This window comes from Serinus canaria, chromosome Z (assembly GCF_022539315.1).
Source record: "Serinus canaria isolate serCan28SL12 chromosome Z, serCan2020, whole genome shotgun sequence".
NCBI lineage: Eukaryota > Metazoa > Chordata > Aves > Passeriformes > Fringillidae > Serinus > Serinus canaria.
In genome coordinates, this window is record NC_066343.1 from 37855032 (window position 1) to 37881352 (window position 26321).

At 36.7% G+C, this 26321-nt stretch overlaps 1 protein-coding gene across 9 annotated transcripts in view; it reads right to left on the reverse strand.

Annotated features, from left to right (window-relative positions):
• Positions 1-26321, reverse strand: part of AOPEP (aminopeptidase O (putative)) — a 579142-nt gene that overhangs the window by 499341 nt on the left and 53480 nt on the right. For 7 of the 9 annotated variants that reach the window (XR_007780448.1, XM_050986949.1, XM_030237056.2 and 4 more), the window contains 4 exons: positions 9743-9932; positions 7848-7957; positions 2613-2715; positions 2398-2505 (listed from right to left, as the gene is read on the reverse strand). Coding sequence is in view for 8 of the 9 variants with exons in the window: in XM_050986949.1 (XP_050842906.1) it covers positions 2398-2505; positions 2613-2715; positions 7848-7957; positions 9743-9932 (511 nt within the window). In the remaining variant the exon portion in view is untranslated. The remainder of the gene's footprint in view (positions 1-2397; positions 2506-2612; positions 2716-7847; positions 7958-9742; positions 9933-26321) is intronic. The other 2 variants (XM_018922983.3, XM_018922981.3) reach the window with 1 other exon arrangement.

The following is a 26321-nucleotide window of genomic DNA, read 5'->3' on the forward strand; positions in this document are numbered from 1 at the left end:
AATAAAAATGGAATATTTTTTTTAATCCTTCTCAAAGATTCCAGATTTGCATTACTCATCTGTTGCTAACTCAACTAAAATAAAGCTGTGATTAAAAATCTACTAAGCATGCAAGCAAAATGAAGGAAAAAGGCAAATTGATTAATGTTTCACATCTGAAGTAATTTCCTTGCACCTGCAGCTCCCATCTGGGAAAATTACTACAAACACCGCTTAAAACAAGACTAGTATTCATAACGTGGGCAATTTTTCACTGTTTTACTTTCCCTCATTCCCACAATTCCTAAACCTAGGAACTTTTACAGTTAATCTGGACAAGGTGAAAGTATAGCACTATAATATTTAAACTTGCCATCTGCACCTCTATTTATTTTTAATTTTTTATTCATTTAATCACTGACAGCCTGTTTGTTCAAGAAGGATCTTGAATAAGAAACTTTGTACTAACTTGACTTCATTGCTTCTGCGTTTACAACTCCAGCTGATTCCTTATCTACCTATACCAGACCCCAACAAAAACCACAATGTTAAAAATTTCTTACAAAGACAGAAAATGCATTTTAATTTGATATAGCCCTATCACATTTGCATTTTTCAGTGACCAAAAACCAGTATTACGTTAAAATTCTCTTCTCTGTAATTTCACTAGGAGCTGGATTTAGGCTGATGGTAGACAAGGTAAAAGCACAAAAGCAAACAACAGAAGTTTTAATGTACCACACTCTTTCTCCACCATATCAGGTGGTATTTCTAAATGAAGAAAAGTACCTTCTTTTTCTTTACATATATTAAGCACATACTGCACATATCAAAAAAAAAAGTAGCCAAAGAAACAAAAGTTTAACTTTTGCTCCAATAATTCAATAACAAAACACTGAGCAGTTTTTTATCCAATAACCAAAATGGATGTTTCTGGCTGTAGTATTTAATCTTAGGAGACTGGAGTAGGTAAGCTAGAAATTGACCCTTCATAGCTAGACAAAGGAAGAAGTCTCTATTGTATGTCCTAGCTAGCTACCATGACTAAAACATTGGGCTTCTTGTTGTTGTTAGCAGTCTTATGACTCCTATAATTTTCAAAATTCTTCCAGCTGTGTAATGGTGAGGAATAATTTTTATGATTTTGGATACCCTAATGTATACAAGGCTCATATAGTTACTGGCATTTTCCACGCTATGCCAAATGTAACTGCTTACGGTCTCAATAACATGGCACAGGAAACAGCTGCAGCAGTGTTAACTCCCTTAAAACCCCAAACATTCCTCCACAGGGCAGAAATGCTGAGTTAAGAGCTACTGCTCCTAACTTCTAGGTGAGTTGACATACAAAGAAATCACAAGTACGCTATTTGTAAGATACCTGGGCATACATCTCTGTAAGAGTGAGATTCAAAACAGAATGCATGCAGCCAAAAATCGCTGTGGCTGGAAGAAACAAGTGTTAGACTTCCGTTATGCAACATCAGAGGCCCTTACTCAGTGTTTCAAGGAAATATTTATCACTCCTGAATATCCTCAAATATTTCAAGCATTAGACCTTTCAACCTTCAGCAAAGAAGGTGGTTTCAGAAAGTCACTCATAGCCCTTCTCTTTTCTCTTCTCTTGCCCCTCACTGTCATCACACTGCTCTCCTAGCAATGCTAAATATTTGTAATGTTGTGGATTTTGTTCCAAGCATGTTTTTTACCACAATGAGTTCAGTGACCTGGTTCACAGACACCCCCATGAATGGTTGTTTTCACAGCATTACTGAAGCTGCACTGCTATTTGTGCAAGCTGGATTCATACCAGTGCAGGATTCCTAGAACTCTGGGCTCAGAGAGGTATGTAATTTTCTAAATCAAAACAAAACTAGAGACAGTAGTTACAAGAGTTCTACAGAAAGAGCTAGCAGGAGGTAAATTTCTACTTATAACCCTACTTGGCTTTGTCCTTATAAGGAATAGGGTGAAATTAGAAGCATTGAATGAAACAGCATGCAGAGAGAAAGAAAATAAATTCAGAAGTATAATTTCTTCTCTTTCAAAAACAGAGAGGAATCAGGGAAAAGACTTGACTGATCACAACCAAAACCCACAAGCTAAAAGATCTCAGGCAATAATTCCAGTATGGTATATAACCCTATTTTTGAGAACATCAGCACCTATGAACATTGGCCTTTTGAAGTATATTGTTAAAAAAATATTCCTTGTTGTTTCTATTATCAGATACTAGAGTGTGCTTCAAGTGTCAGTGTGAAAAAAATGTTCTGCCCTCTACCAGGTGGGAAATTTACCTATATTGCCAAATTACAATTGCCTCTCCCCTTACATCACAACCAGAAGTTATGATTTAGGCAGCCAATCCAAACATTTGGGTTGTTTGTTTTTCCCAGAGGTATGGAACAAGCACAATACCTGAGAAAGGACAAGCTGCCCATGGAACTTAACAACAAATTTCCGTAAAGATGCAAGGTATGAGACCTCTCCTATTTTCCTTGCCAGAGATCGTAAAAGAAAATAACCCTGCAAAAAATAAAGGCAGAAGGTATGAATTTTCTGATATCTAGAAGACTGAAGTCTTTATGATATTCATAAAGCAATCTCAGTAAAAATCAGCTGACAACACTCACCTTCAAATAGTGAACCTGCATGAAGATTTTTTCTGCTTTAAGACCATATTTGACAACAGAGGCTCCAGACTCACTCAGTTCTCCCGTGCTCTCCTTTTTGGGCCTAAATGGAAACACACTAATTAAGTTTTGGATAAGTAAGTAAAGAAATAAGTAATACGTTACAGGTTCTGATAGCTGAAAGCATTGTGTGGCATAATAACTTTAAACACCTGTGACTAGTTTAGTCTTTTTCTTCAACATATGTATATAAATTGACTTAGGCAGTCTAACAGGTCAATTTTCTTCTAAATAAAATTCATCAGTAGGTTGGTATAGTCTTTTTACAGCCAGCATGACACCAGGTTGCTTGTCATTTTCCTGTGCAGACACCTTATGAACAAAGAGAAAAACATAAACAAAAACAACATTTTTAGGGAAGGGGAAGGGGAAGTGGAGGGGAAGACAGTGAAGTCACTATGTTCAACTAGAGTTTACTCTTTTTTTTACCTGAACTTTGGCTTAACAGCTTACATGAATATCCTTTCAAGAATAACCTCTTTCATCTGCATGCAATAGACTGTTGCAGAATGTGTTCTGATTTTCATTTTTCCATTTGGATTGGAAGAAATATAGTTCAACTATTAAAAGAGGAAGTATTTTGCACACAGGCTTGAGGTTTACAGACAATAATACCTAGGAAAAAAAATACTATTTACTGCCTGATTTAAAATGTAATACAGCATCTAGTATGCCACAAATCTACAATAGTTAAGTGTGGAGGAATTTTAGGCACGAAAAAGCACAGACTGAAACCAAAAAGAAACTATGCAAGCATTTTTTCTTCTGTAAGAAGTGCCTTCACAGGCATAGTACTGAAGATCGTATAGATTTTTTTCTTCCATTCAGAAAACATCCCAGCTAACAGCACTCTGAGAACAGTTGCCTGTCTTAGGAGCCTAACGCTGTGACTAAAACAACCTCTCCAATTCTAAATGTGGGTTTTGAAATGGCCAGTCTTCAAAACCAAATGTCTTTCCTTCATTTCTGCAGAATAGGGAAAATATGGCCACAGCAAGGCAAGATCCTTAAAAACCACACTACTCATACAGGAGTGATTTCAAGAGCTTTGTGATCAAATTTTTTTCCATATCGTGTTTCATTTGAGGGAAGCGTTCTTCCTTTCTTATATCTGTGTCACAGTTTCCTATTAAAGTTTTGTCCAGAGTGCTAAATCAGGGTATTTTTTAGACATTATTGTTAGGGCCTGTGCTCATGAAATCTACTGTACACAAAATTTTCATAAAATGTAACTGTTTGAAATAAAATAGAGAGAAAAAAACAGATTTCATTTTACACTGTGTTTCTGACACAGTTCTCTTCCATGTTATCATTCATAAATATCTTTCCAGTAAGATCTTCCCTCAACATTGAAAGAACAATACCAGTAACTGTTTTCTTATTCTACGGCAACCTCAGTTCTTTCAGAGTGTGTAAGCATTGCAGACCCACAGTAGGAAAGCAGAAATCCAGCTATTTCCTTTCTGGATCAGTCTCCTGGAAGGAAGAGACATTCCATACATAACTTTTCATCATTCTCTGCATACATAAAATGCAAAAATTGCTTCATTTCTCTTAATAAATAGCCCTGTCTATTGACTTTGAAAAATGGAGTTTGAGCACAGGCTACAAAATCCACACTAAATTGAAATCTTTCTCATAATCACAATTACTCTAAATTAGGCAACCATACTTCCTCCTCTGACTTTGTGCCTGTGTAGATCCTAGGACTGACCAGAAAGAAGTATTGCATCTGGATGATGGTAGTGAAGAATTCCATACAGAAAACATATACACATTCCTCTGCAAAGGTTGTATATATATTCTTGAAAATGTCTGTAAAGGAGTGTTACTATTTAGAATGTAACCCTGTTCTCTACTATCAGGACTTCAGAACACTATTTTAAAGCAATCTTTATTGTATTTACCAGACATTAAAATACAAAGATTGAAAATTTGTTACACTGACCTACAAAAGCTGCAGCTAACCTGGTAGATAAAGTCTACCATAATGCTAAAGGCAGGCGCGCGCCTCAAAATATTCAAGATGCTATCTGGCACATTTTAGATACTGGAAAAATTCTGAAGGAGGAAGAAGATGCTGCTTTCTATTTGCTGGACAGATGAGTACATTGCACTAGTAGAAGTACAATGCACTGGAATGTCCTTTGTAATTAAATGCTCTGATGTGCCAGGTGGTCATGAAAATTTACACAGAGACTGTGAGAGACCATCTGAAAGCACATTTCCTATCAGATAGAATAAAACTTTTCAAACACCTACAGAGCAGTCAAAAGCATTGCTTCAGGACAGAATGGACCTGACACAAATGGAGAGAACTCAGAGACTAATTTAGAGTTCGATATCAATATTGGCTTGACTTAATGAATTACCACAAGATGCAGTTCAGCCATAAGGGCCAGGAGATGAAACAAATGTCAACACCAACTTTATTCTGCAGAACAGAATGTTCTTCTTTGCTTTCCTAACAGGAGAGATGAGAGTGCTGGTGTTCATGACCAGCAAAATGAGTGCCAAGACCCCTTTTTCATAGGTGCTTTTATCCCTGCCGGTTTCTTTCAAATTCTGTGAGAAAACAGGCACAGGTCTGTTGGAAGTCTCATCCTGTATGAGCCTGGGTGTGCCACAAACTCCTTCTTCAATGTTAAGATCTGCTCGTGCTGCCTTTCAGTGCTGCTGCCTGTCGAAAAGACACTCAGCCAGTTTCTTTCTTACCTGACCTCTTTTTGTACAAGTAGCTTATGACACGCTACTTACTATAACACAATACCAAATACCCATAATAAGAAGAAACATCAGGCTGATCATCAGTTTGCTGAGTGGCTTTCACCCAGTCTAAAAAAGTATTCATTTGATGGATCAAAAATTTATAGGATCAGCTGGTAAGTTTGGGGCAGATTTTTCCAGCTGTCAGGAGAAAGCACAAATGATCATATGATCAGCAGGGAACAAAAAACGTAATGGAAGAACGAGCTTATGCTTGGGAAGAATGAGTTGGTTGACTTTTTTCTCCCTGAAATGATTGGCAAGAAGAAACAAATAGTTATAATTTACATTTAATATTCTGTATAAAAACACAAGTTAGAACCAGCTCAAGCCTCAATACAGACTCACAACCCAGACCAAGGGCCAGGGCTGAAATTTTCTCTCTTAAATGCCAGTTTTGGAAAGCATGAGACATATTTTCAGAAGGATGAAGAAAAGGAAAAAAAAAACAGTAAATATGCAAAAAGAGAATTTATTCATGTCTACACTACAAACATAGCAGAAAATATTCATATCTGACTAAAATCAGTATGAATTAGTCCTTAAATGCAATCACAAGGAACTAGAGATATCAGAGAAGAAGAAATGGCCAGAATCACAAATTGAAATGCTGTGCCTGGCCTGAAGTGTTTATTGGAGACACATTTTTCAAATGAGAAATAATTTTTCACTCTTTTGTATTAGCATTAGGAATACTACTATCCAAAAGGTAAGAAAAATGCTTATTATTATGTCGAATAAATGTGCAAGTCAATAGAAAGCGTAAGTTTCATTTTCAAAACAAATCAATCCTTCTTGAGTTTCAAACTACAAAGGGTTATGACCCCTAGAAAAATTATTTTGAAAATTTACACCACATAACATTTGATTAAAAGTAACAGCTATATGAATACAAAAGACAACAAATGTGCTTCTGTAATTTTGAAAATGGAAAACACTTATCCAGATAAAACATCATATCCCAAGAAACAATATTTAAGAAAACATATTTAAACCAAACAAAAACCTCAGCATGTAAACTGGTAGTTGTGTTGGCAGCAGCTGTAAAACAACTAGAGATTAAGCTTTTGCATTTACAACTATGATCAAATTACACACCTCAACATTTACACAACTGTGTAACTTCATTGACTCTGCTTACACATAGATACACAACTCATCAGTAAACAAAAACAGATCAGTGGAAGACTACAGTTACATAGATGGTGATATGCTTTTGGATTACATGAGGCCTTGGAGAGGAACCTCTGTGTTGGTGAGCACTCTCTAGAGTGTCCAAATATAATAGAGCCTTTTAGGTTCTACTGAGCAAGAAGAAGGGAAGACCTTAAACAAATGAAATGGCAAAAGTCTTCCAAAAACATTTAAAAGTTGATAATCTAGAACATGGGTATCAATTTATTCTTCACTTCCACTTGGTAAAAGAAAGAAATGAAATATACATTGTTTGAAATAAATAGGATTTCAGTTGTGTATTAGGAAGCAATTTTTAACTCTTAACACGAACTGATTGAGACAACTCATCTCTCTTATGAAAACTTTTTTATTGAAGCCTTCTAAGAACAGGTTAGTAAGAACCCACTTAGGATGGTCTCTGTGTACTGCCTTTATTTCAGAGCAGGAGAATAGACTACATAATTGTTTGAAATCTGTCCCTGTAGTTCCATGATTTGGTCAGAAATCATGGCTAATTTGAACTAGGATTAGTACACTCATTATTCTTGGTCAAAGATCGTGAGGCGTCAAGGCGTAGAGTCTCAGTGGATCTTGAATTAGACAGACACTCAAGATCAAAGTGTAATTGAAAATTCCTAACACACCAATCAGAACAGATTATTTATTACTGGCAAAGGAAGACTGTCTTTAGCTGTCTATAAAGGAGCCTTGAGTTTAGCATCTGATACCTAAAGATCAAAAATCTATTTTAAATATAAATATTAGCAATTTCTAATTAGAATGTAGGTTTAAAAACTTTATATGTTTTACTTTTTCCTTTTTTTTTAAACCTTCATTCAGCTTGGCAGTTAAATACCATACTAATGTATGTACTTGTCTTCAGCTACAGAAAATGACTCTGTTTTGGCTTTCAACAGTGAACTTTTTCAGGAAATAGTATTTTCTTTTTTCCCTGAATAGAAGCTCTTGTAAACTGCTCAGAGACATTTCCTATCAAAATAATCCTATGGTTTTTTAAAAGCTTTCTATAACAAAGGGAGAAGCAATTGTATTATAGTCAAGATGTATAACCCAGCCAGTTTAATTTGCATTTTCTTTTTTTATTAGAAGGAAATAAAGAAATGCAGTGGATTTAATCAGATGATTCAGGTGCATATCTTTTGAAGAGAGAAAATGTGGAAAACAGGAGAGAGTGAAAATACAACAGCAATGATGGTGCTATCATGTTATTACCTTAAAACTTGCAGCTCTTCTTCAGAGTTTTGCACCTCATCTCTGAGTCTGCGCCAGCGAAGTAAAGCTTTCAATTCCTGTTGCCCTTTTATTTCATCATGTGACAGCTGCTTAGTAAACAAAAAACACAGATCACTGATTGCTGTTTCCCAACAGACAATAATAATTTGTAGGGCAAGAAACTTGGTTTGTTTCTCTTTATTGTGCAGAAGAGGCAGGGAAGGGTATCAATATCCATGATAAAAAAATAACAGTTGCTGCTATGAGAGATAATAGCAGCACTAAGGAAAACAAAAGCCTCACTGTGCACATCAAATCAATAGTCAGTTAAATAGTTCTGACCGAGGAGAGAGATGGGCATGTTGTTTTCTCTTTAGTGAATGGGAAGAAACAAACCAAATTTACAGCAGAGTTACCTGGCATAGAGTTTTTGGATGCATCCTTACCCTTCCCAAATTGAAAGCAAAGAGATACATTGTGTCCTAGCTTCACTCCTCTTTCCTACTACTGCTGCCACTACTTCTCCTGAAAGCTCCCTGCTGTGTTTCCCCCCATTTACGTAATATTAACAGAGATTCCTCCTTATGAAATAAATGCCAGGTTGCCAGCTGATAAATAATTGTTTTGAACATAATTATAATTTATGTTTCTCTATTATAAGAATAGATGGGAAATTGGGGAAAGAAAAAGCAACTAATACTACCCTGCATTACATTCAATCACAACTGAAATTATTCTCAGGCACTATGGAATACACTCATAATCCTTAATTTCTATGATTGCATTGCACCATAACTACTCAATATTGCTCAAAATGTATGCCTTACAACAAGGAAACTAATCACACTGTTCTTTTGTTTTCTCCTTTACACTCAGTTCCAAGGAAGATGTCTACTACAATCAAATGCTTTCAAGTGACTAACAAAAACAAAGAATTAATGTGAACAGCTCACAGCAGGGCAGCTATGCTCAATGTGAGGGCACAAGTTTAGTCCCTTTTAGTATTTAGAACCAAAAGGAAAAAGCCAAGTGTTTAGACAGCCTTTCTCTCTTTCTTTTTCCAGAAATATGGTACATAACAAGGGACTCTGTTTAGTTTGGCGCAATAAATATGCAATATACTTAATAAAAGGGAGGTTCAGAGAAGTGTATTATGTCAGTTCCCAGTTCTACCATACTTTTGCTCAGGTGGAAATCTGCAGACTAAAGGGGTAGAACCTGACGAAGGTACAGGTAGAAAAGATTGACACATTAAATGCTTTAAGTAGCAGAGGTACTACAAAAGTAAGAGTTGCATCAGAAACACTTTACTATCTGACATGCAACTTATGAACTTTTCACCTTAAGGGAGGCAGTGATTTCTAAGTCTCTAACAGGACAGTAACTTGATGGGCAGTAGAAGAGACAAAAAAGTAAGTGTCAGTGTGCCCCATTTAAAATCATCTTCTATTTTGCTTTGAGGTACACATCTCGGTCATCCATTGGACAAAACCAAACAATTTTAATTAGGTACCTGGACTATTACAATATGCAGTAAGACTGCTTATTCTTCCAGTTTCAGGTATACAACAGAAGTGGAAAGAATTCACAGCAATTGTTTGATAATTTATACTCATTTATTAATTGAATTTTAATAAATGAGTATAAAATTTGTGGGAATGTAATAATTGACAAACAGATGTGTGTATTCTCATTTGCACTGACCACTACCTCTATAAAGACTTGTATTCATTGTGGATCACTTTTTTTTTAATTAAGTAAGCATGTGAATTCCAATACCATTTTAAAATGTGTTACTTCATAGCACAGTTTGTGTTTTGAGGTTTAATTTATATCTAATTCACATATAATTTTGATTTCCACATTAATTTTGAAGCAATGTATCATCACCTTACCTGTTGTGCCCTAGCCCAAAATATATCTTCTAAAAAAGTGGCAAACCCTTCACTTATCCACTCTTCTGTCCAATCACGAGCACCAATGGCCAGTCCAAACCAAGCATGAGCAATTTCGTGGCACAGACGAGTTCCACAGAGATGGCTTCCTCCTGGCAGTACACTTTGTGACAGAAAGATGATGTGTGGGCTGCACAAGAGAAGTGAGTGACAGAATACGTTACTGAGTTGTTACAACATGTATTGCATGGACATCATAATAACAGAACCAAAGAATGGCCTGAATTAGATGGGACCTGAAGATCCGTGGGTTTCAACTCTCCTGCTTTCATTAGTCTCAGTTGCTCAGAGACTAATGGAATTGGCCTTGAACCCTTCTAGGGAATGGGGCATCCACACCTTCCCTGGGAAACCTGTGCCAGTTCCTCACCATCCTCAGAAGGAAGAACTGTCTCCTAATATCTAACCTAAACCTACTCTCTTTCAATTTGAAGCCATTCCGCCTTGTCCTGTCACTACATGCTCTGTAAATAGTCTATCTCCATCTTTCTTGCAGGCTCCCTTCAGGTCAGCTTTATTAGCCTGTTAGCTTCTTATTAATGTATGCATGCTAGGTCATGACTAATAGTTTATATCTCAGGAATTTGTAGGAATTAATTTGTACTTTATTGCTGGTTGGCAGAAAATCAAACTAAAATTTCACCATACAGCTGTAAGGTATTTGACCATCAAACAGATATTAATTGTAAGAAGTAACTTCAACCAAAGTTTTATATTTTACATGTTACAAGACAGGTTTATTTCAATAGAAACATTTATATATATGCCAGGATGGTAAAATATGAGCAGTGTTAATATTGAAAACAAGTATTTATCAGTTAAATTATCAAAGACAGAAATAAATAAAGAAGAAACATTAAATAAAGAAAAAAAATCAGTATCTGAAAGTAAAAAGTCTCATACATGTAAAGGACATGTGTTTGTCAAAACTTCAAACAAGCTAAGAAGATACCATCTTGTGATAAGAGTTGATCATTTTTGCAAATGCAGAGATAGGAGAGCATATTTTACTACAACTACAGAAGTGAGAAGCAGTAGATATCTGCTTTTCACAACAGCAGGGGAACAATTCAGTCTGTATCTTTTCTGCTTTGTACGCAAGCAAGAAGAAATTACAGGGGAAAACTGTTATGAATTGTCACTCTGCTATTGAAAATACCCTGAACTGCAAGTTACTGCAGTTCCCAAGTCATGTTCTATTGTAAGGCAATTTCTGCTATGCTAACAGACGTTGCAGACCTTAACATCTCAAAACTGATACAACTTCTGAAACGAAGTACATCTAGGAAATAAAATAGCAGAATTAAGCCCTCCAAATAATATCCAAGGGGTTAATGGGGCATCATGTCACAGACAGGAGCAGCAAGGACACAAACCAAGACCACCATCCACAGAATGTTCCTACATTAACCTATGGTATCCATGATCTGTATTTCAACTCTTTTCTCACTTTTCTCTCAATTACAAAGGAAATGAAACACAAGGATACCTTCAAGACCTGAGGTCTTTAAGTCTAGTCTTCCAAGCATGGGAGGGGAGTCTATGTCCTTAAGACATTTCCAAGAGTCAAATATTATTTGTCAGCACTCCAAAAAGCCTCCCCACCCATCCTACCCTTCCGTTGGAAATGTTAAAACACCCACAGTTTTCTTGCAACCAGTTGGATGTCTGGCACTGGAATCATAAAATATGATACACATGTAGATAGAAAAACATACTCAACTATCTCCGTAAAGCTATCTCCTTATAAAACTATCTCCTTATAAAAAGAAATAGTTACCCAGCCAAGAAAGTTAATACATTTCAATCAGGCAGCATTGTAAGACACAATGTAAGAAGTTAAGTACTAAATCAAGGAATCAAGTAACACAAAAAATGCAAGTAAAAACAGCAGCTCTCCAAATCTTTGCCAAAAGTGATTCCGATTAAGAGAATGAAAGGAGAGAGAGATGGGGGAAAAGTGTGAGCACAGAAGGTGAAGAACATGATAAATCTTTTATTTTACAGCCCCTGATGAGAATAATAACCACAGTTTTGAGGGTATTACTTTGGTCAGTTTTAAGTAAATGACCCCTAGTTGTAGCATGTGTACAGTGGTACAAAGAAAAACTGCAGAAATAGACCAAGTAAATAACATTCCAGACATACTGGTGGTAACATTTCAGCCACTTGGTTAAGCAAAACAAAAGTAACTTCATGCCTCATAAATAGGCTCACAGAACAGTTTGCATTTTAGGTCTCTGCAGAAAAATATACAATAAAGTAAAGATTGCAATTCTTGCTTTCTCCAATCACTTAAAAACCAGAAATGTCACATTCAGACAATATTCTCTTTTACAGATTACAAATCACTTTAGTAAGAAAAATGTGTGTGAATTAAATTTTGGCCAAAGAATATGAGCATAGCTTCCTACAAGGCTAAAATAAGATTATGTGCAGGAGCAGAATTTAATTTTAGATTCTGAGTAGAGCCAGCAACTTCCTTTCCTGAGAATGATTTATATTATTTCTTTTATTTTGTTTGCTCTGAAAAAACAGTCCTATCTCCAATTCAAACCATTGAAAAGTTCCCATTTTTCTTAAGAGTAATTTTATCAAAGACTGAACATGTCTCTGGAAGATGTTTAGCACCTATTAGTTTGGAAGAAGTTTACTTCTATGTATTTGTTTAAAACACAGATTCTCTATTTTCAGTAATTTGAATTCCAGAGACTCTGCTCCACTTATGTAATGTTCATAGAATCATGGAATGGCTTGTGTCAGAAAGGACCTTAAAGATCATGTAGTTCCAACCCTGCTGCTGTGGGCAGGAACATTTTTCACTAGACCAGGTTGCCCCATCCAGACTGGTCTTGAGCACCTTCAGGACTGGGGAGTCCACAGCTTCTCTGGGAAACCTGTTCCAGAGTCTCATCACTCCCCCAGAAGAAATTACTTCCTAACATCTAAACTTTCTGTCTTTGAGCTTGAAGCCATTCTTCCTTATCCTGTCACTACCTGCTCCTGCAAAAAGTCTTTCTCCTTCATTCTTGTAGGCTTCCTTCATGTGCAGTTAAGTCACCCCAAAGCCTTCTCTTTTCTGAGAACAAACTCAATTCTCTCAGCCTTTCCTCACAGGAGAGGTGCTCCATCCCTCTAATCATCTTAGCGACCCTTCTCTGGACTTGCCCACTGGAATAGGTCAATGTCCTCTTTGTGTCGATAAAACGTAATGAATGTTATTAATTGTACATCATTACTTAGCAGCGCTGCTCCTAAAGCACTCCATAATTTAAGAAAGTGTCTAAGTGAAAAATAAGATAATTTGATTTTTATTTGATTTGATGGCAACTTAATTTCAAGACCTAAAGCCTTTTTTTTTTTACTTTTTTTTTTTAACAAGAAAAGAAAAGTGGCCCTTCTACCTGTTTGATTTACTAGAAACAAATTATAAAGCTTGATACCCATTTCTTTGATTCTAGTTGAATAGGAAAGAAATCCATATGTATATGAGAAATGGGCAAAGTTGATTCACCTTAGAAACTACATCAAGACCTGACAAGGATTGTGCAGCTTATAAATGCCTTTAGCAAGGAGGGTCCAAGTTTCTAAAGCAGGCCAGAACAGGCAAGCTGGATACAGTAAAAAAAGACGGGAAACCTCTCCCAGTTAACAAAAAAACCAACAACCCTTCCAGTCGTTCCCAGGAAGCTGGACAAGTTCCCAGTGGGTCCAAGAGGAAAAGGAGTTAATGACTTGTTTTTGACAAGTATACACTTGGTTACCCTTCTAAAGCAAAAGAGAATTATTTTGACCAGAATCCCACGCTCATAACTTAGACATTTGACTGGAAGAAGGAACAAGTTCCCCCTCCCAGTTAAATTGCAGTTAAGGGAAATCTTGACACTGTAACTATGGCATGAATGCATATACAGGAAAAAACTGTGTCCCAAACAAAAGAAATTGTTGTTGTGAAAGACCAGAGAGTCCTGATGTTCCAATCATTGAAATCCGTCCATAATAGATAGTCTCTTTAACAAATAAAAACTTTCCAATTGATTTAGGCATCCGGAAGCTCTGAACAGTAATCTGCCCATCTGAGAAGCCAAATCTGCAACTGGAATTTTTCAAAACTTTCTCTAGACTCATGACTTAGATGCAAACGCTGCTTTGCATACAGTCTGCAAGAGTGTGGTATCTTTGGCTGCTCACACATAATCAGATGAGACACAGAGTACAAACCCTAGCCAAATGTACACACAAGAACCTAAATATGCATTTAAGATGGGAACCTGAAATTAATGTCTAACAAACTTGTTCCATTCATTTTGAAGTAGAAATCTTTCCCTCTTCAAACACAGAGATCTGCACATACATTTTCTTACATATTTGTGGAAATAACAGAGCCAAGACTATTGTCACCTGAGAAATAATGCCTCTGAAGTTAAAAGTAGCCCAACAATCACTATGACAAAAACCATTTACATATATATATATATATATATATATATATTGAATTTTCTATTTAGAAAAAATGTAATCAGATAATAAATGGCTGAGACAGTTATTGTAGTTCTAAAAATCCCTTCTTAAATATGTAGAACGGAGCAGGGGAAGTCCCAAATACTCTCATAGGAACATAATAAAATTAAGGTATACATTTAAAGATTACTGGAATTTGGCAAAATTAGAGAATCAAATGACAGTTCTTCACAAACAGTTCATGCAAATTCTCATCAGTTACCTTTAACCTTATGTTGGTTTTGCTCAGCCTGGGTTTTGTTAGTGGAAGGGCCACAGAGGTGGCTGCTGTGAAAAGCTGCTGGAAGCTTCCAGCAGAGCCAATCCCTGATGGCTCTGAAGATGAACATGCTTCTGGCCAAAACCAGGTCAACTGGAGATGGTGGTAATGCCTCTGTGATGACATATTTAAGAAGAAAACCAAAACAAAGTCGCAGAGTTTTTGCTCCTAGTCAGAGAAGAGGAGGAGGTGAGAACATGTGAGGGAAACAAGATGGAGACCTCAAGGTCAGTGGAGAAGGAGGGACAGGAGGTGCTCCAGGCACCAGAGCTGAGATTCCTCTGCAGGCCATGGTGAGACCGTGGGGAAGCAGCTGTGCCCCTGCAGCCCATGGGATCCATGGGGATGCAGAGATCCACCCACAGCCCATGAGGATCCATGGGGGATGCAGAGATCCACCCACAGCCCATGGGATCCATGGGGGATGCAGAGATCCACCCACAGCCCATGGGATCCACAGGGGATACAGAGATCCACCCACAGCCCATGGGGTCCATGGGGATGCAGAGATCCACCCACAGCCCATGAGGATCCATGGGGGATGCAGAGATCCACCCACAGCCCATGGGATCCACAGGGGATACAGAGATCCACCCACAGCCCATGGGATCCACAGGGGATACAGAGATCCACCCACAGCCCATGGGATCCATGGGGGATGCAGAGATCCACCCACAGCCTGTGTTGGAAGTGCCCAGGCCAGAGTGGGTGGATGCCTGGAGGAGGCTGTTATCCAGTGGGAGACTCAGAGGAGAGGGAGGGCCCTGCTTCCAGGCTGGAGCAGCCTGTCCTTGGAGGGCTGCACCCCATGGAAAGAGAGACCCATGTCACAGCAGTTTTGGGAGGACTGAGTGCCCATGGGAGGGACTCCCATTGCTGCAGGTGTGGTTTGGCTGCTGCTCGTGAGAACGGACCCACACGTGGGAAGCTCACAGAGAACTGTCTCCCGTGGGAGGGACCCCACGGTCTCACAGGGGAAGGACTCCTCTCCCAGAGCAGTTGATGCCCTGTCTCCCTGCTCCGTTGGTGGGAAGGAGGGAGGGGCTGGGAGAAAATGGTGTTGTAAGATCTTAATTTACTTCTCATTATCCTCCTCTGACTCTGTTAGTAATAAATTCACTTCATACCCTTAAGCTGAGCCTGTTTTGCCCTTGAAGTGTTTTCTCCCAGTCCTTACCTCAACTCATGAACCCTTTGTTAATTTCTCTCTCTCCTCTGCCCAACTGTGCCAGGGGAGGAGGAGTGACCAACTTTCATGGATGCCTGGCATTTGGTCAGTGTCAAAACTACATTTGGTCCATGACAAAACTACAATCTTCCAGTGATACAAAGAACAGTATCAATATGATGTCTGCAGCATCTATATCAGACTTTGAATGTTAGCTTAATTTATGTATGTGGGTACTTGTGCCATTGGAATATAGACACAGGACCACTCAACATCCACTTTCTTACCTCTATAATCTCCATTGGCCTCAGTGCAGAACTGAGAGAACTACAATCTTTTTAACCTCCTAGGTTTACAGTATACCAGAAACTCAAATATATATTCAGATGCAGTTGTAGAGACAAGGATCTGGTAGAATACTCTGAGGACTATTCCAGAAATAATGGAAAATAATTTTTTAAGTTTTGCTTTCCTACCATCATAGGGAGAAACCAAAAAGTGACAGAAGTTACAGCTGAAAGTCACTCTAGAGCAGATGACCATAAGTCATGCAGCAACAGAGTAGGGTAGGCAACACGGAAAGAAAAATAACCCTCATGTTTTGGAAGGAGGATGGTAACAGTCAACTCAGTTTTGCAATTCAAAATCGAAACTGTAAATTTCAATCAAGTGCCTAAATAATGATCTGAACACCCAAGCAGCAGCTGCTCTGTGAACTGGTAATCTCTTCTGTGTTGCATATTTTGTGGCCCCAAACCAGATTAGTAAGGATTTGTAGAAACAAGGGTGAAACCCTCTCAGGAGAAACTCTACTGCTGTTCAACAGGAAAACCAGTACTTGCCATAAAACTGAAGAATTTAAAAAGTGAAAGGAAAAAGATAACATGAGTCTAGGCTCAAAACTACCATACAAACAGCAGGGTTTGCAACAATTCTTGATCCTTCTCAATATCTTCAATCCCATATTAACACCAAATCAACAGCCTTGAAGGTGACTCCACTTCCAACAGGCCACTTCCCTGGGTAGCCTGTTCTGTGCTTGGCAACTCTTTCTGTGAAGATTTTTTTCTAATATATATCTCCCCTGGGGCAAGTTGAGGCCATTTCCTGTTGTCCTATCATTTGTTAGCTGTGAGAAGAGACCGTCCCCTACCTGGCTGCATGCTCCTTCCTCTCTGCAGTTATAGAGAACAAAAAGGTCTCCCCTGATCCTCCTTTCCTCCAGACTAAACAACCCCAGCATCCTCAGCCACTCCTCACAGGGCTTGTGCTCCAGACCATTCACCAGCTCTGTTGCCCATCTCTGGACACACTCCAGCCCCTCAATGTCCTTCGTACAGTGGTGGGCCAAAAACTAACCATTCCAGGTGTGGCCTCACCAGTGCCCAGCACAGGGGGACAATCACTGTGCTGGTCCTGCTGGCCACACTATTGCTGGTACAGGCCAGGATGCCATTGACCTTCTTGGCTACCTGGGCACAGCTGGGTCATGTTCAGCCACTATTAGCCAGCAACTCCAAGTCCTTTTCCAATGAGCACTTCCCAGCCACTCTGCCCCAAGGCTATAGTGAAAGGTGGGGCTGTTGTGACCCAAGGGCAGGACCCAGCACTTGACCTTATTAAATCTCATTCCACTGACCTCAGCCCAACTTGTCCAGGTCCCTCTGCAGAGCCTTCCTGCCCCCCAGCAGATCAGTACACCCACCCAACTTCTTATTGTTTTGCAAATGAATGATCTGGTAATAATACAACTAATTTCTTCAAATTATGTCTCATCCTCTCTCTAACACACGCAGAGCACACACACTTTGACAGCGCTAAGTCAAAAACCTTTGTGTTTTTTACAAAAAATCATAAAACAACTTACCCATGGGTGATACCATGCTGCACTTGTATCATGGTAATATATCCTATCTCGTTAAAATATCCTGACTTGGTAAGCAAAGCAAGAAGGAAACAAAGAATGGTTATTTTACATACGAACTTCAGCCTGATATCTGAGATTCAAGTATTGGCAGTAAGTTAACTCAGTTTTGTAATGAGATCATTAACAACTAGATGTGACAAAAACAACCAGGAGTCAAGTCAAGTAAGTACTGTAGAGCTGAAGAGTTATTCATCAGGGGACCTGTGATGCCCCCAGGATGACTAACAACACCTTTAGCTCACTTCTTTTCATCTTCCACATGCTGTATCATAATGAAGAAATCACAGCACATGAACATATTTTTGAATTCTCCATATTTTGTTTGTCATATGTAAGCTCAACAATATCTGTTCATTTAGAAAGTTCTGTAATCCCAAGAATTGTGACAGGCACCAAATTGCCTGCTATGGTAAAGAGAAGCAAACATAGAAAATTGTGGGATGGGGGGAGAGAAAGAATTACAATTTCAAAATCTAAAGTTCCCATCAAGATTTTTTTACAGATTTGTCTGAAGCCTCTTGTCCGAAAACCCACGAAACAACAAACTTTTATAAAAATCAATTACACAACACCTCCTAGTAACAAATGGCTACAACACTGTCAAAAACCTTACAGCCAGCTTTCCAAGAGAAACACCTTGGGAAACTACAGCTTTTCATGTTGTATGTCACACAATGACTTCTCCATATGTAATTGATTTAGTTAAGTGATTTATGGCTAAGGATAAATTAAGTGACTTCAACAAATATAAGCACCTGTTTCACTACTAAAAAAAAAGCAACAAAGCCAACTCTGTATTTTATGCAGCTCAGTTTCTTACCTTCACACTTCACTTCCAACTGCTCCTCAAAAAAATATTGACACTGCTAACACTGAAAATAATTTGTAACATCATTTTCCAGATCCCTTACTAAATATTCATAGTATAAAACTGCACTGTATCATGGCAGACATTTCCAAACAAATCTTACAAGCTACACAACTGAATTTGGCTGTGTTTTTCTTAAAAACCAGATAGATTGGAAGTCAATCAATAATAATTCAATTATAGAGCAAGAAATAAAGATGAAGAAAAAAACTTCTTTCTAATTCAGATTGCTCTGCAAAGTATCTTAGGATATAGATTTTTTTCATCTTATATTTTTTGTTTGGTGTAAGAGAGCTGATAGACCACAATGATGATAAAACATCTTAACTCTTGCGACATGGGTAGCTTCACAAAAGGTCAGAAATTGAGAAACAAATTTTGTTCATGTCTAAGGAGACAGAGGAAATATCACAGTTCCACTAAATTCAGCAAGAATTTATATACAGATAAAAATGCAATATTTGGTTTACATTATGAATTTGCTATGTTCCAGATTTTATACGAAACTTTTACCACATTTCTGAGGTCTTCAAAATAGTAGAAATTGGTCAACTGAAGAAAATATTAAAAACATATAACAGTTATACTATTAACCATGTGAAAATACTTAATAACAAATAATAGTGTGGAAATTCTCTATTTGAACCATGCATTTGTATTAACTTCTTTTCATTTAACACTGATTTATATTAGGACCACAAAATTAACCTTGAGAGCTTGAGGAAATTTTTAAAAAGTGAATAGAAAATAGGAATGGATAGACACTGATCATTGTAATGAAATCTTTTAATTCATCACATTTTTTCTGCAAGCAATGGAAAGAGATACAGATGCAGGTACTCACACCTCTCATTTCATAATTATAAAATAGTTCTTTGTATTCTTTTTGTTTTCTTCTCAAATGTCAAAGAGAAGTTTTAAAAAAGAAGGTCCTATTGTTTTATATTAGAAATGAAAATAGAATTTGTTTCATTGACTTTTCAAACCATTTAAATTCTTGCTAAAAATGATTAATGTGATGAACAGTCACTAACAACATTCCTCAGCTCCAGTCTAAGTGATGACGTTTTGTCACTGATGGATGATATTGCTTGATCATTGATGGATTTCATTATTTGTAGCTTTCCATCACTGTTATTACTGGAAGATTTGGACTTCCTGTTACTTTATAATAAAGTTTCTGGCAGATATTAACACAGCAGAGAGACACAGTACAAATAACTAGCTATGATAAACAATTAGACAGAAAGCAATATATATATGCCTCACCATATTCAGTGAAAAATAACTCAAGGTAAGGGCCTATATGTTAGTGCTCTCAAAAAGTGACATGGACAAGACAAAATTAAGTAAAGAATGAGTATTTTTTATTAATTTAATCTATACAAGAAAGATTTTATCCACAACAAAAAAGCCAGATCAATGAAAAAAGTAAAACACATTGCTTGCTCTTTGAGTTTCCCAGTATTCTTTTCTCAATTCAAGGCCTTGTGGTATCACTCTTTTAAAGGAAATTAAATCTGCTGGAAGTGAGATCCTTTCCACCATCTGATAAGTGGTTCTTATTAAATCTCAGTGAGTTACAGTAAAGGTAGCATCACAGATAAAACCAAACCTTAGTAACACTCCTGTTTTTTAAGGATTCTTGTGACAAATACTTCATCTGCAGAATGAGAAAACTCCAGATATGTACCCGAATCATTCAGGAAACCCCAAACACTACTGAAAGAGCTATAAATCCTTGATGTTTCTAAGAAAAAAACACATAAAGAGGTAAAGCTCAGGTTTAAAAAAAAATCAGAACTTTTCACATCATACAAGAGGTACAGATACAACTCTTTTAAGTTAGTATCTATTATACTCTTTCACCTTGCATCAATTATAAATATAGGACCAAACAAAAAGATTAAGATAGTTATCCAAATCCCATGTAATCTAATTTTTGCCCATATGCAGTATAATCCACAATTCCTGCTTCTAAGAATTTGTAGTTATTACTCTATTTGCTGAAGTCTTTCATTTTAATTAAAACATTGGTGTAAAATGCTACAAATCCAACATTATCAAGTCTTTTCTGATTTTCAGAAATCAGAAAATGCATTGCTGCTAAAATGCATTACTTCTAGTATGCCTTTTTCATCTGTTTATGCAAATACACATTAATCTTAGAAATACAGAATTTATCTAATCAGCTGTACTACTATCCATAACCTGTTTTTCGTATTTTTGTCATCTATAAACAGTATATAACTGACAAAAATTACACGGTTTCATTTTACTGAATGAGTATCCAACACTTTTGGCTACTTTGACTAAGGAGATACATGCTGTGAGGAAAAAAAAACTAGAAAAACATAGAAGAATACGTAATGGCTTCATTTTCTTAGTTTATTCTGCACAGCAGCTATACAAGCCTTCTTTTTTGTATGCATTGGTCAATAAGATATCTGTTGTGCTTTTACACAAAGAACAAAGATGCCTTTATCAATTCTCGAAAGTCTGCAGGACAAACCATTCATGCTGTCAAACCCCCTAAAACCCTTTCACCAAATAATGAAATCCATCAGTGACAAATGTCAACATACTAATTTGTTAAATACTGAACAAAAGGAACATTCAGAAGAGGTGCTTCATTTCATGTCATATCAGCCCTTCAATTTGTAACAACTTTATGGCAGCCCACAGATCATGCAATATTAAAACAGAACAGCACTATGATTATTAAAACTAGAACAATCTGCCATCCTTACAATAAACGCTAAGTTCAACAAAACTATAAACAGAATCTTTTGGGAACATGGGACTCTTTGCCATGCATTCATTTTTCTTCTTTTTGTAAGATTATTTCCAAGTAAAATCTTACAAACAAACACAGATTCTTTATCACACACAGTCCCACTTATTGTGCTGATGGAGAAATAAGATAAAATTACATCATATCCAGTGATAGAAGAGCTTCAGTGTGCCTGAGAATTACTTTATCCATTATACAGGACATCCAGCTATTATTGTAGAATCATACACCAAAGGGATAGTTAAAATTGAAGTAGCTCATGTGCATGTGAATTACAACATTCATCATACAAAGACATTCAGCTATTATTATTGAAGCACACAGCAAGGGATAGTCTAATTGGAAATAACTAGCATAACTTAGAACTGCATTCATTAATTATAATACTAAGTATCACATATTAATGAACTTCTACTCAGTTGCATCTTCTATCAATTTAACCTTTTTTACATCTCCAGATTTGTTTCAGGCCATCCTAATGACTAAATAAATATTTTTCCTGTTGTACAGGACACTCCACAGGTTATATTTATGAGTTCTTTTCAAATATGCAAAAAAGAAGGCAACATCCTTATATTCCAGAAACATCTATTGCATCCATAATTTCTTCTGTGGCCTGATAATTTCAGCTTTGTGAATTTACCCAGTCAACCTTGAAGTTTTGAAGTTGTTGATAATGCCAAACTATTGAAAAAATGCTAACACAGATTCTATTAATAAATAAGTATTTTTCCAAATCCAAAAGACTACAATGAGGTGGTTTCCTGTCTTACAGGATCACAGTAACTACACTACCATGTGTCAAAAGATAATAATTTTGAGGTGGTTTTGTTTAGTTGTTTTGAACTTTTTTTTTAAATCACCATGGATTTTATATTTTAATACAAGCAGAAAGATTTTGACTGTTTCCCATGTACTCTCCTTACAGTTCTCCTAGTACACTGAAACCTCTCTTTTTATGAGACCACACATTCATATTTGCATGTGGATATTAACCATTCACAGGATGTGAACATATTCCAAAATTTCTACCACAACCACAGGTAATTATGTTTACAGTTAAATTCAGTTAATACCAGTTGCATAACCAGTAGTCCCTGAATGTTTCCCTGAAGACTTACTTAAGCCTACATCTTGCCAAATGGTTAAAATTTGTTGCTACTTACTCTGTCTTGTCAGCAATGATCAATTTTTTTAAACCTCAACTGGTATTTGGCATTCACATCAATTTAAATTTATGAACCTGATGACCAAAAAGTTGTGTAAACTGTGTAATTTTTCAGAGAGTACCTATGTGAGCTTCCAAATAGCTAGAAGTTTTACAGCCAAATCCAGTCAGTCTGCTGTAAATGTAGTCACTCTCCATAGATAGTGTAATTGCTTTAAATTTTTAAAGTGAAACAATGCTCCTTGAGACTGGCTTCAAGTATGAGCGTGTCTGTGACAAGCTGTGCACACTTGCTTGACTGAAACTTACTTAAACCCATAATATAGCTGTTGGTTTTAGATTAGAAAACACCTAAAAATGTAAATTCTGTACTGAGGTTCAAACCTCTGGATTCAAACCTCTAGGTCAATCATGCTGTCCTCACCACTCCTTAGACACAAGTAGAAATAAGAACCTGTTACTCTCTCCATGGCCTGACTCTCCAAGGGACAATATCTCTCAGTGCATTTCTCAGGGCTCAGTTCCATGTTCTGGAGATATAAGCTTTTCAGTGACCTTGCTCCTGCTCACAGCCATCACTCTACAGCTATAATTCCAGCAGGTTTAAATTTCATTAACTGAGAATCCACCGCAAATATTAGTTATACAGACATATACAAATAGGGTGTAGCTGTTTTTTCATCACAAAGAGAAGAAATACCTCTGTGACTGCAGTACATTTTCTCTTCTGGGAGCTTAAAGAACTTGCATGTATACATGTGCACTGTTGTATTAGCCCAGAACAACTGGCCACAGAAAAAGTTAAGCTTTAAGAGAAAAATAACCTATCTAATCTGGCACTACCAGACAAGAGAGTAACAACAGGAACTGTTGAAAATCAGATATTTTCAGATCTTTTAAGAAAAAAGGTAAACAGCTGTTAAGCAGAGACTGTATGTATACCAGCTGTTCGAGGATGTGGCCTCTTAAATGTGTCCTTTTACTGCGGCTTTTAAGAAAAAAGAAGTTGTTTAATGCATGAATATAATTTGCTGAATTCTACCTTCTCTGCCAATAAATCTTTTTTCAGAAAATTATGTGAAGCTAAGACTTCACAGAAACTGTAGATCAATAGCACAACTTCATTTTATCCTCAACTTTTTCCTTGCAATAAAGGCAGATTCCTTTTCAAATCAGGCATCTTCGTGCCACTGAATTATTACAGTATTCCAATTGTTCTAGAGTAGTGAGTGAATAAAACCAGTTTTCTTAGTAGTGTTTCAGCACATATTTAGTCTATCAAATTTGTGCAAACACGATAACTCAAATTTAAGAGTGGGATTCAGAAAGAGGAATTTATCTGCTATCTGTTTGTTCCAAGACAAAACCTGCACATACTGCCTTTACATACATACTATGTACTATCAATATGTAATGTTTGGCATTAGAAATACATCACACAAGATCAGAAAAGCAGCACTGGCCATGAAGATTATTTTACCTTTTTATGCTACTGAAGCCAGTGGGAAAGAGAAAAAAAATTCCCAAACAGTTCAAAATTATGTTCTACAGCCACTTAGGAATAATTTTGTGTTTTTTCCAAACAATTTTGTCTCTGATTTGCTGTATTTTTGTCTGCAGCACTGTACTTTAATTAAGATACAATGGTGCTTCAGCTAGCCCTCAAAAGTGCAAAAAATTTTATGTGCAAATACAGAAGTCTACTAAATATTGCAAGATACATAGTTAAGATGTAGAAGATAGAGGCAAAGCAATTTCTATCACTGACAACAAATCTCTTTCTACATTTCAACATGCTAAAGTCTAATTTAGGTTGCTAAAAAAAAATTGTTCAGTGACCAAATGATATGCACCTTTCTTTTGGTGGTCTATAAAGTTTTTGTCAAGAAGAAGGCTATACAGAATTATCTCATTGTTTTAACTCACTATCTATCATTACCAACCTGGTGATCATACAAAAAACCCCATATCCCTAAGAGCAAATTCCTTCATGTTTATTAGACAAAATAGCTCTGTATACCATAAACTAAATTTGCTGTACTGGCTCCTTATAATTCAAAACACTACCTTAGCTTTTACTTTCAAACAATTTAAGCAGAGGAGAATAGTTTTCCGAGTAATCACAGAGATACTTGAAAATCTAAAATTATTCTATAATTAAAGGGAAATGAAACTTTATTAAATACCAGTGCAGCATCATATCACGAATGTCACATTATCAAATGAATATGACTTCACCATTCAAAATGTTTCAACATTTAAAACTAGACTTAGAAGTCAAAATTATTATAAACAAAGCACATAGTAACCAGCTTTGTTAAGCAGAGGTAGAATTTATACAATATTGAGGGAAGAGCAGACAGCCATCACAAACCAGATGCCTGCCACCCAGCAAAAAATCAGATTGGTCTTTAAACTGAATAGAGTTAAACCACCTATTTCGTTCATGCTACCACAGACAAAGGAAATGCAAGAACTATCTGAGAAAACAAAGCTGGTATTTTATTCATAAACCACAATCTCCAAGCAGATTTTTCATATACTCAAACCCATTCATCCAACTCATTTACACCAAATCCTCCACAGACTCAATTCCCTCACAGAAAAAGGAAACACACAGCACCCTTTTCTTGTCCTTGGCAGCACACTCAGCAATGTACTTGTCCTTCTGATCTCCCTAAGGAGAAACTGTTCTTGCATGCATTCCTCCACCTATTTTAGCAGTTTAACTCTCAATTTGTATCACAAGATTCCCATTAGTCCAAAAGTGAATCTACAACAGCCACTAACTGGTTGTAGGCATGAGTGTGTGCAAAGCAAATGCATATGACAACACTCTTGACTGTAATGCATCACATATCAGCTCTTGTTGAAATAAAAAAAAAATCAAATTTCTAGTAAAATATAATGACTCACAAGCCATAGGTGCTAATTTTTATGGAACAAACTATTGTATTTTCACAACACTCTGAAAAATTCTGTACTTCCACCATTCACCTTTTCTCAAAGAAAACTCCCAACAACCCAATTTTTCCTTAGTCAGCACAATCAGAAGAAATCTCTGTCAGAAATTCAATCACTGAAATATAAAATAAGGCAGGCAAATCTATTTTTAACTGTATTAAATGTTTAGCATTTAATGGCAATATAGATCTACTTTGGAAAGCACAGATGCTTGTCATTAGCATTTTTTTCCTAAAAATTAAACAATGTTGCAATTATTTGGAGCAGATGGAGGAAGACTTCAGATGAAATTGTTTACAAAATGCAACTGATATAGTTTAAAGTATTTTAGGAGTTCTAACAAAACTGTTGCTTTATTGATATAGATACAGAAATCTGCTTGCACCTTTCAAATAATATTCTTCCCTATAAGAGGGATACAAAATAATTTGAACATCACCTATATACATTAGAGAAATCCGCTCTGCATACAACATAAAAAACTTGAAACTTTGGCAGTGGCAGAGAAAGTGCAAAAGCTAGCAATGATTTTTTTTTCAGATGTTTAGTGTAAGTGAATTTTAACAACCATCCCTCATTTTATTGTCTTTACCAGTGCATTTGGTGCAATAGTCTTAGTACAAGGATAAACTAAAACACTAATATCAGTACAGCCCAGATTCCCCACAATGTGTCCTATAATGTCTCCTCGCCTTTCAACACATTTTTCTTTGTGATTTAATGTTCTAATGTATTCCATTAAACATTTTCAAAACAAACATGTGGCTATTTGTGTCATGACAAAATATTGTATCAAACCAGTCCTATTTAGTCTTCTCCTCTGCTTGTACTTGCATGTCAAGGAAGAAAT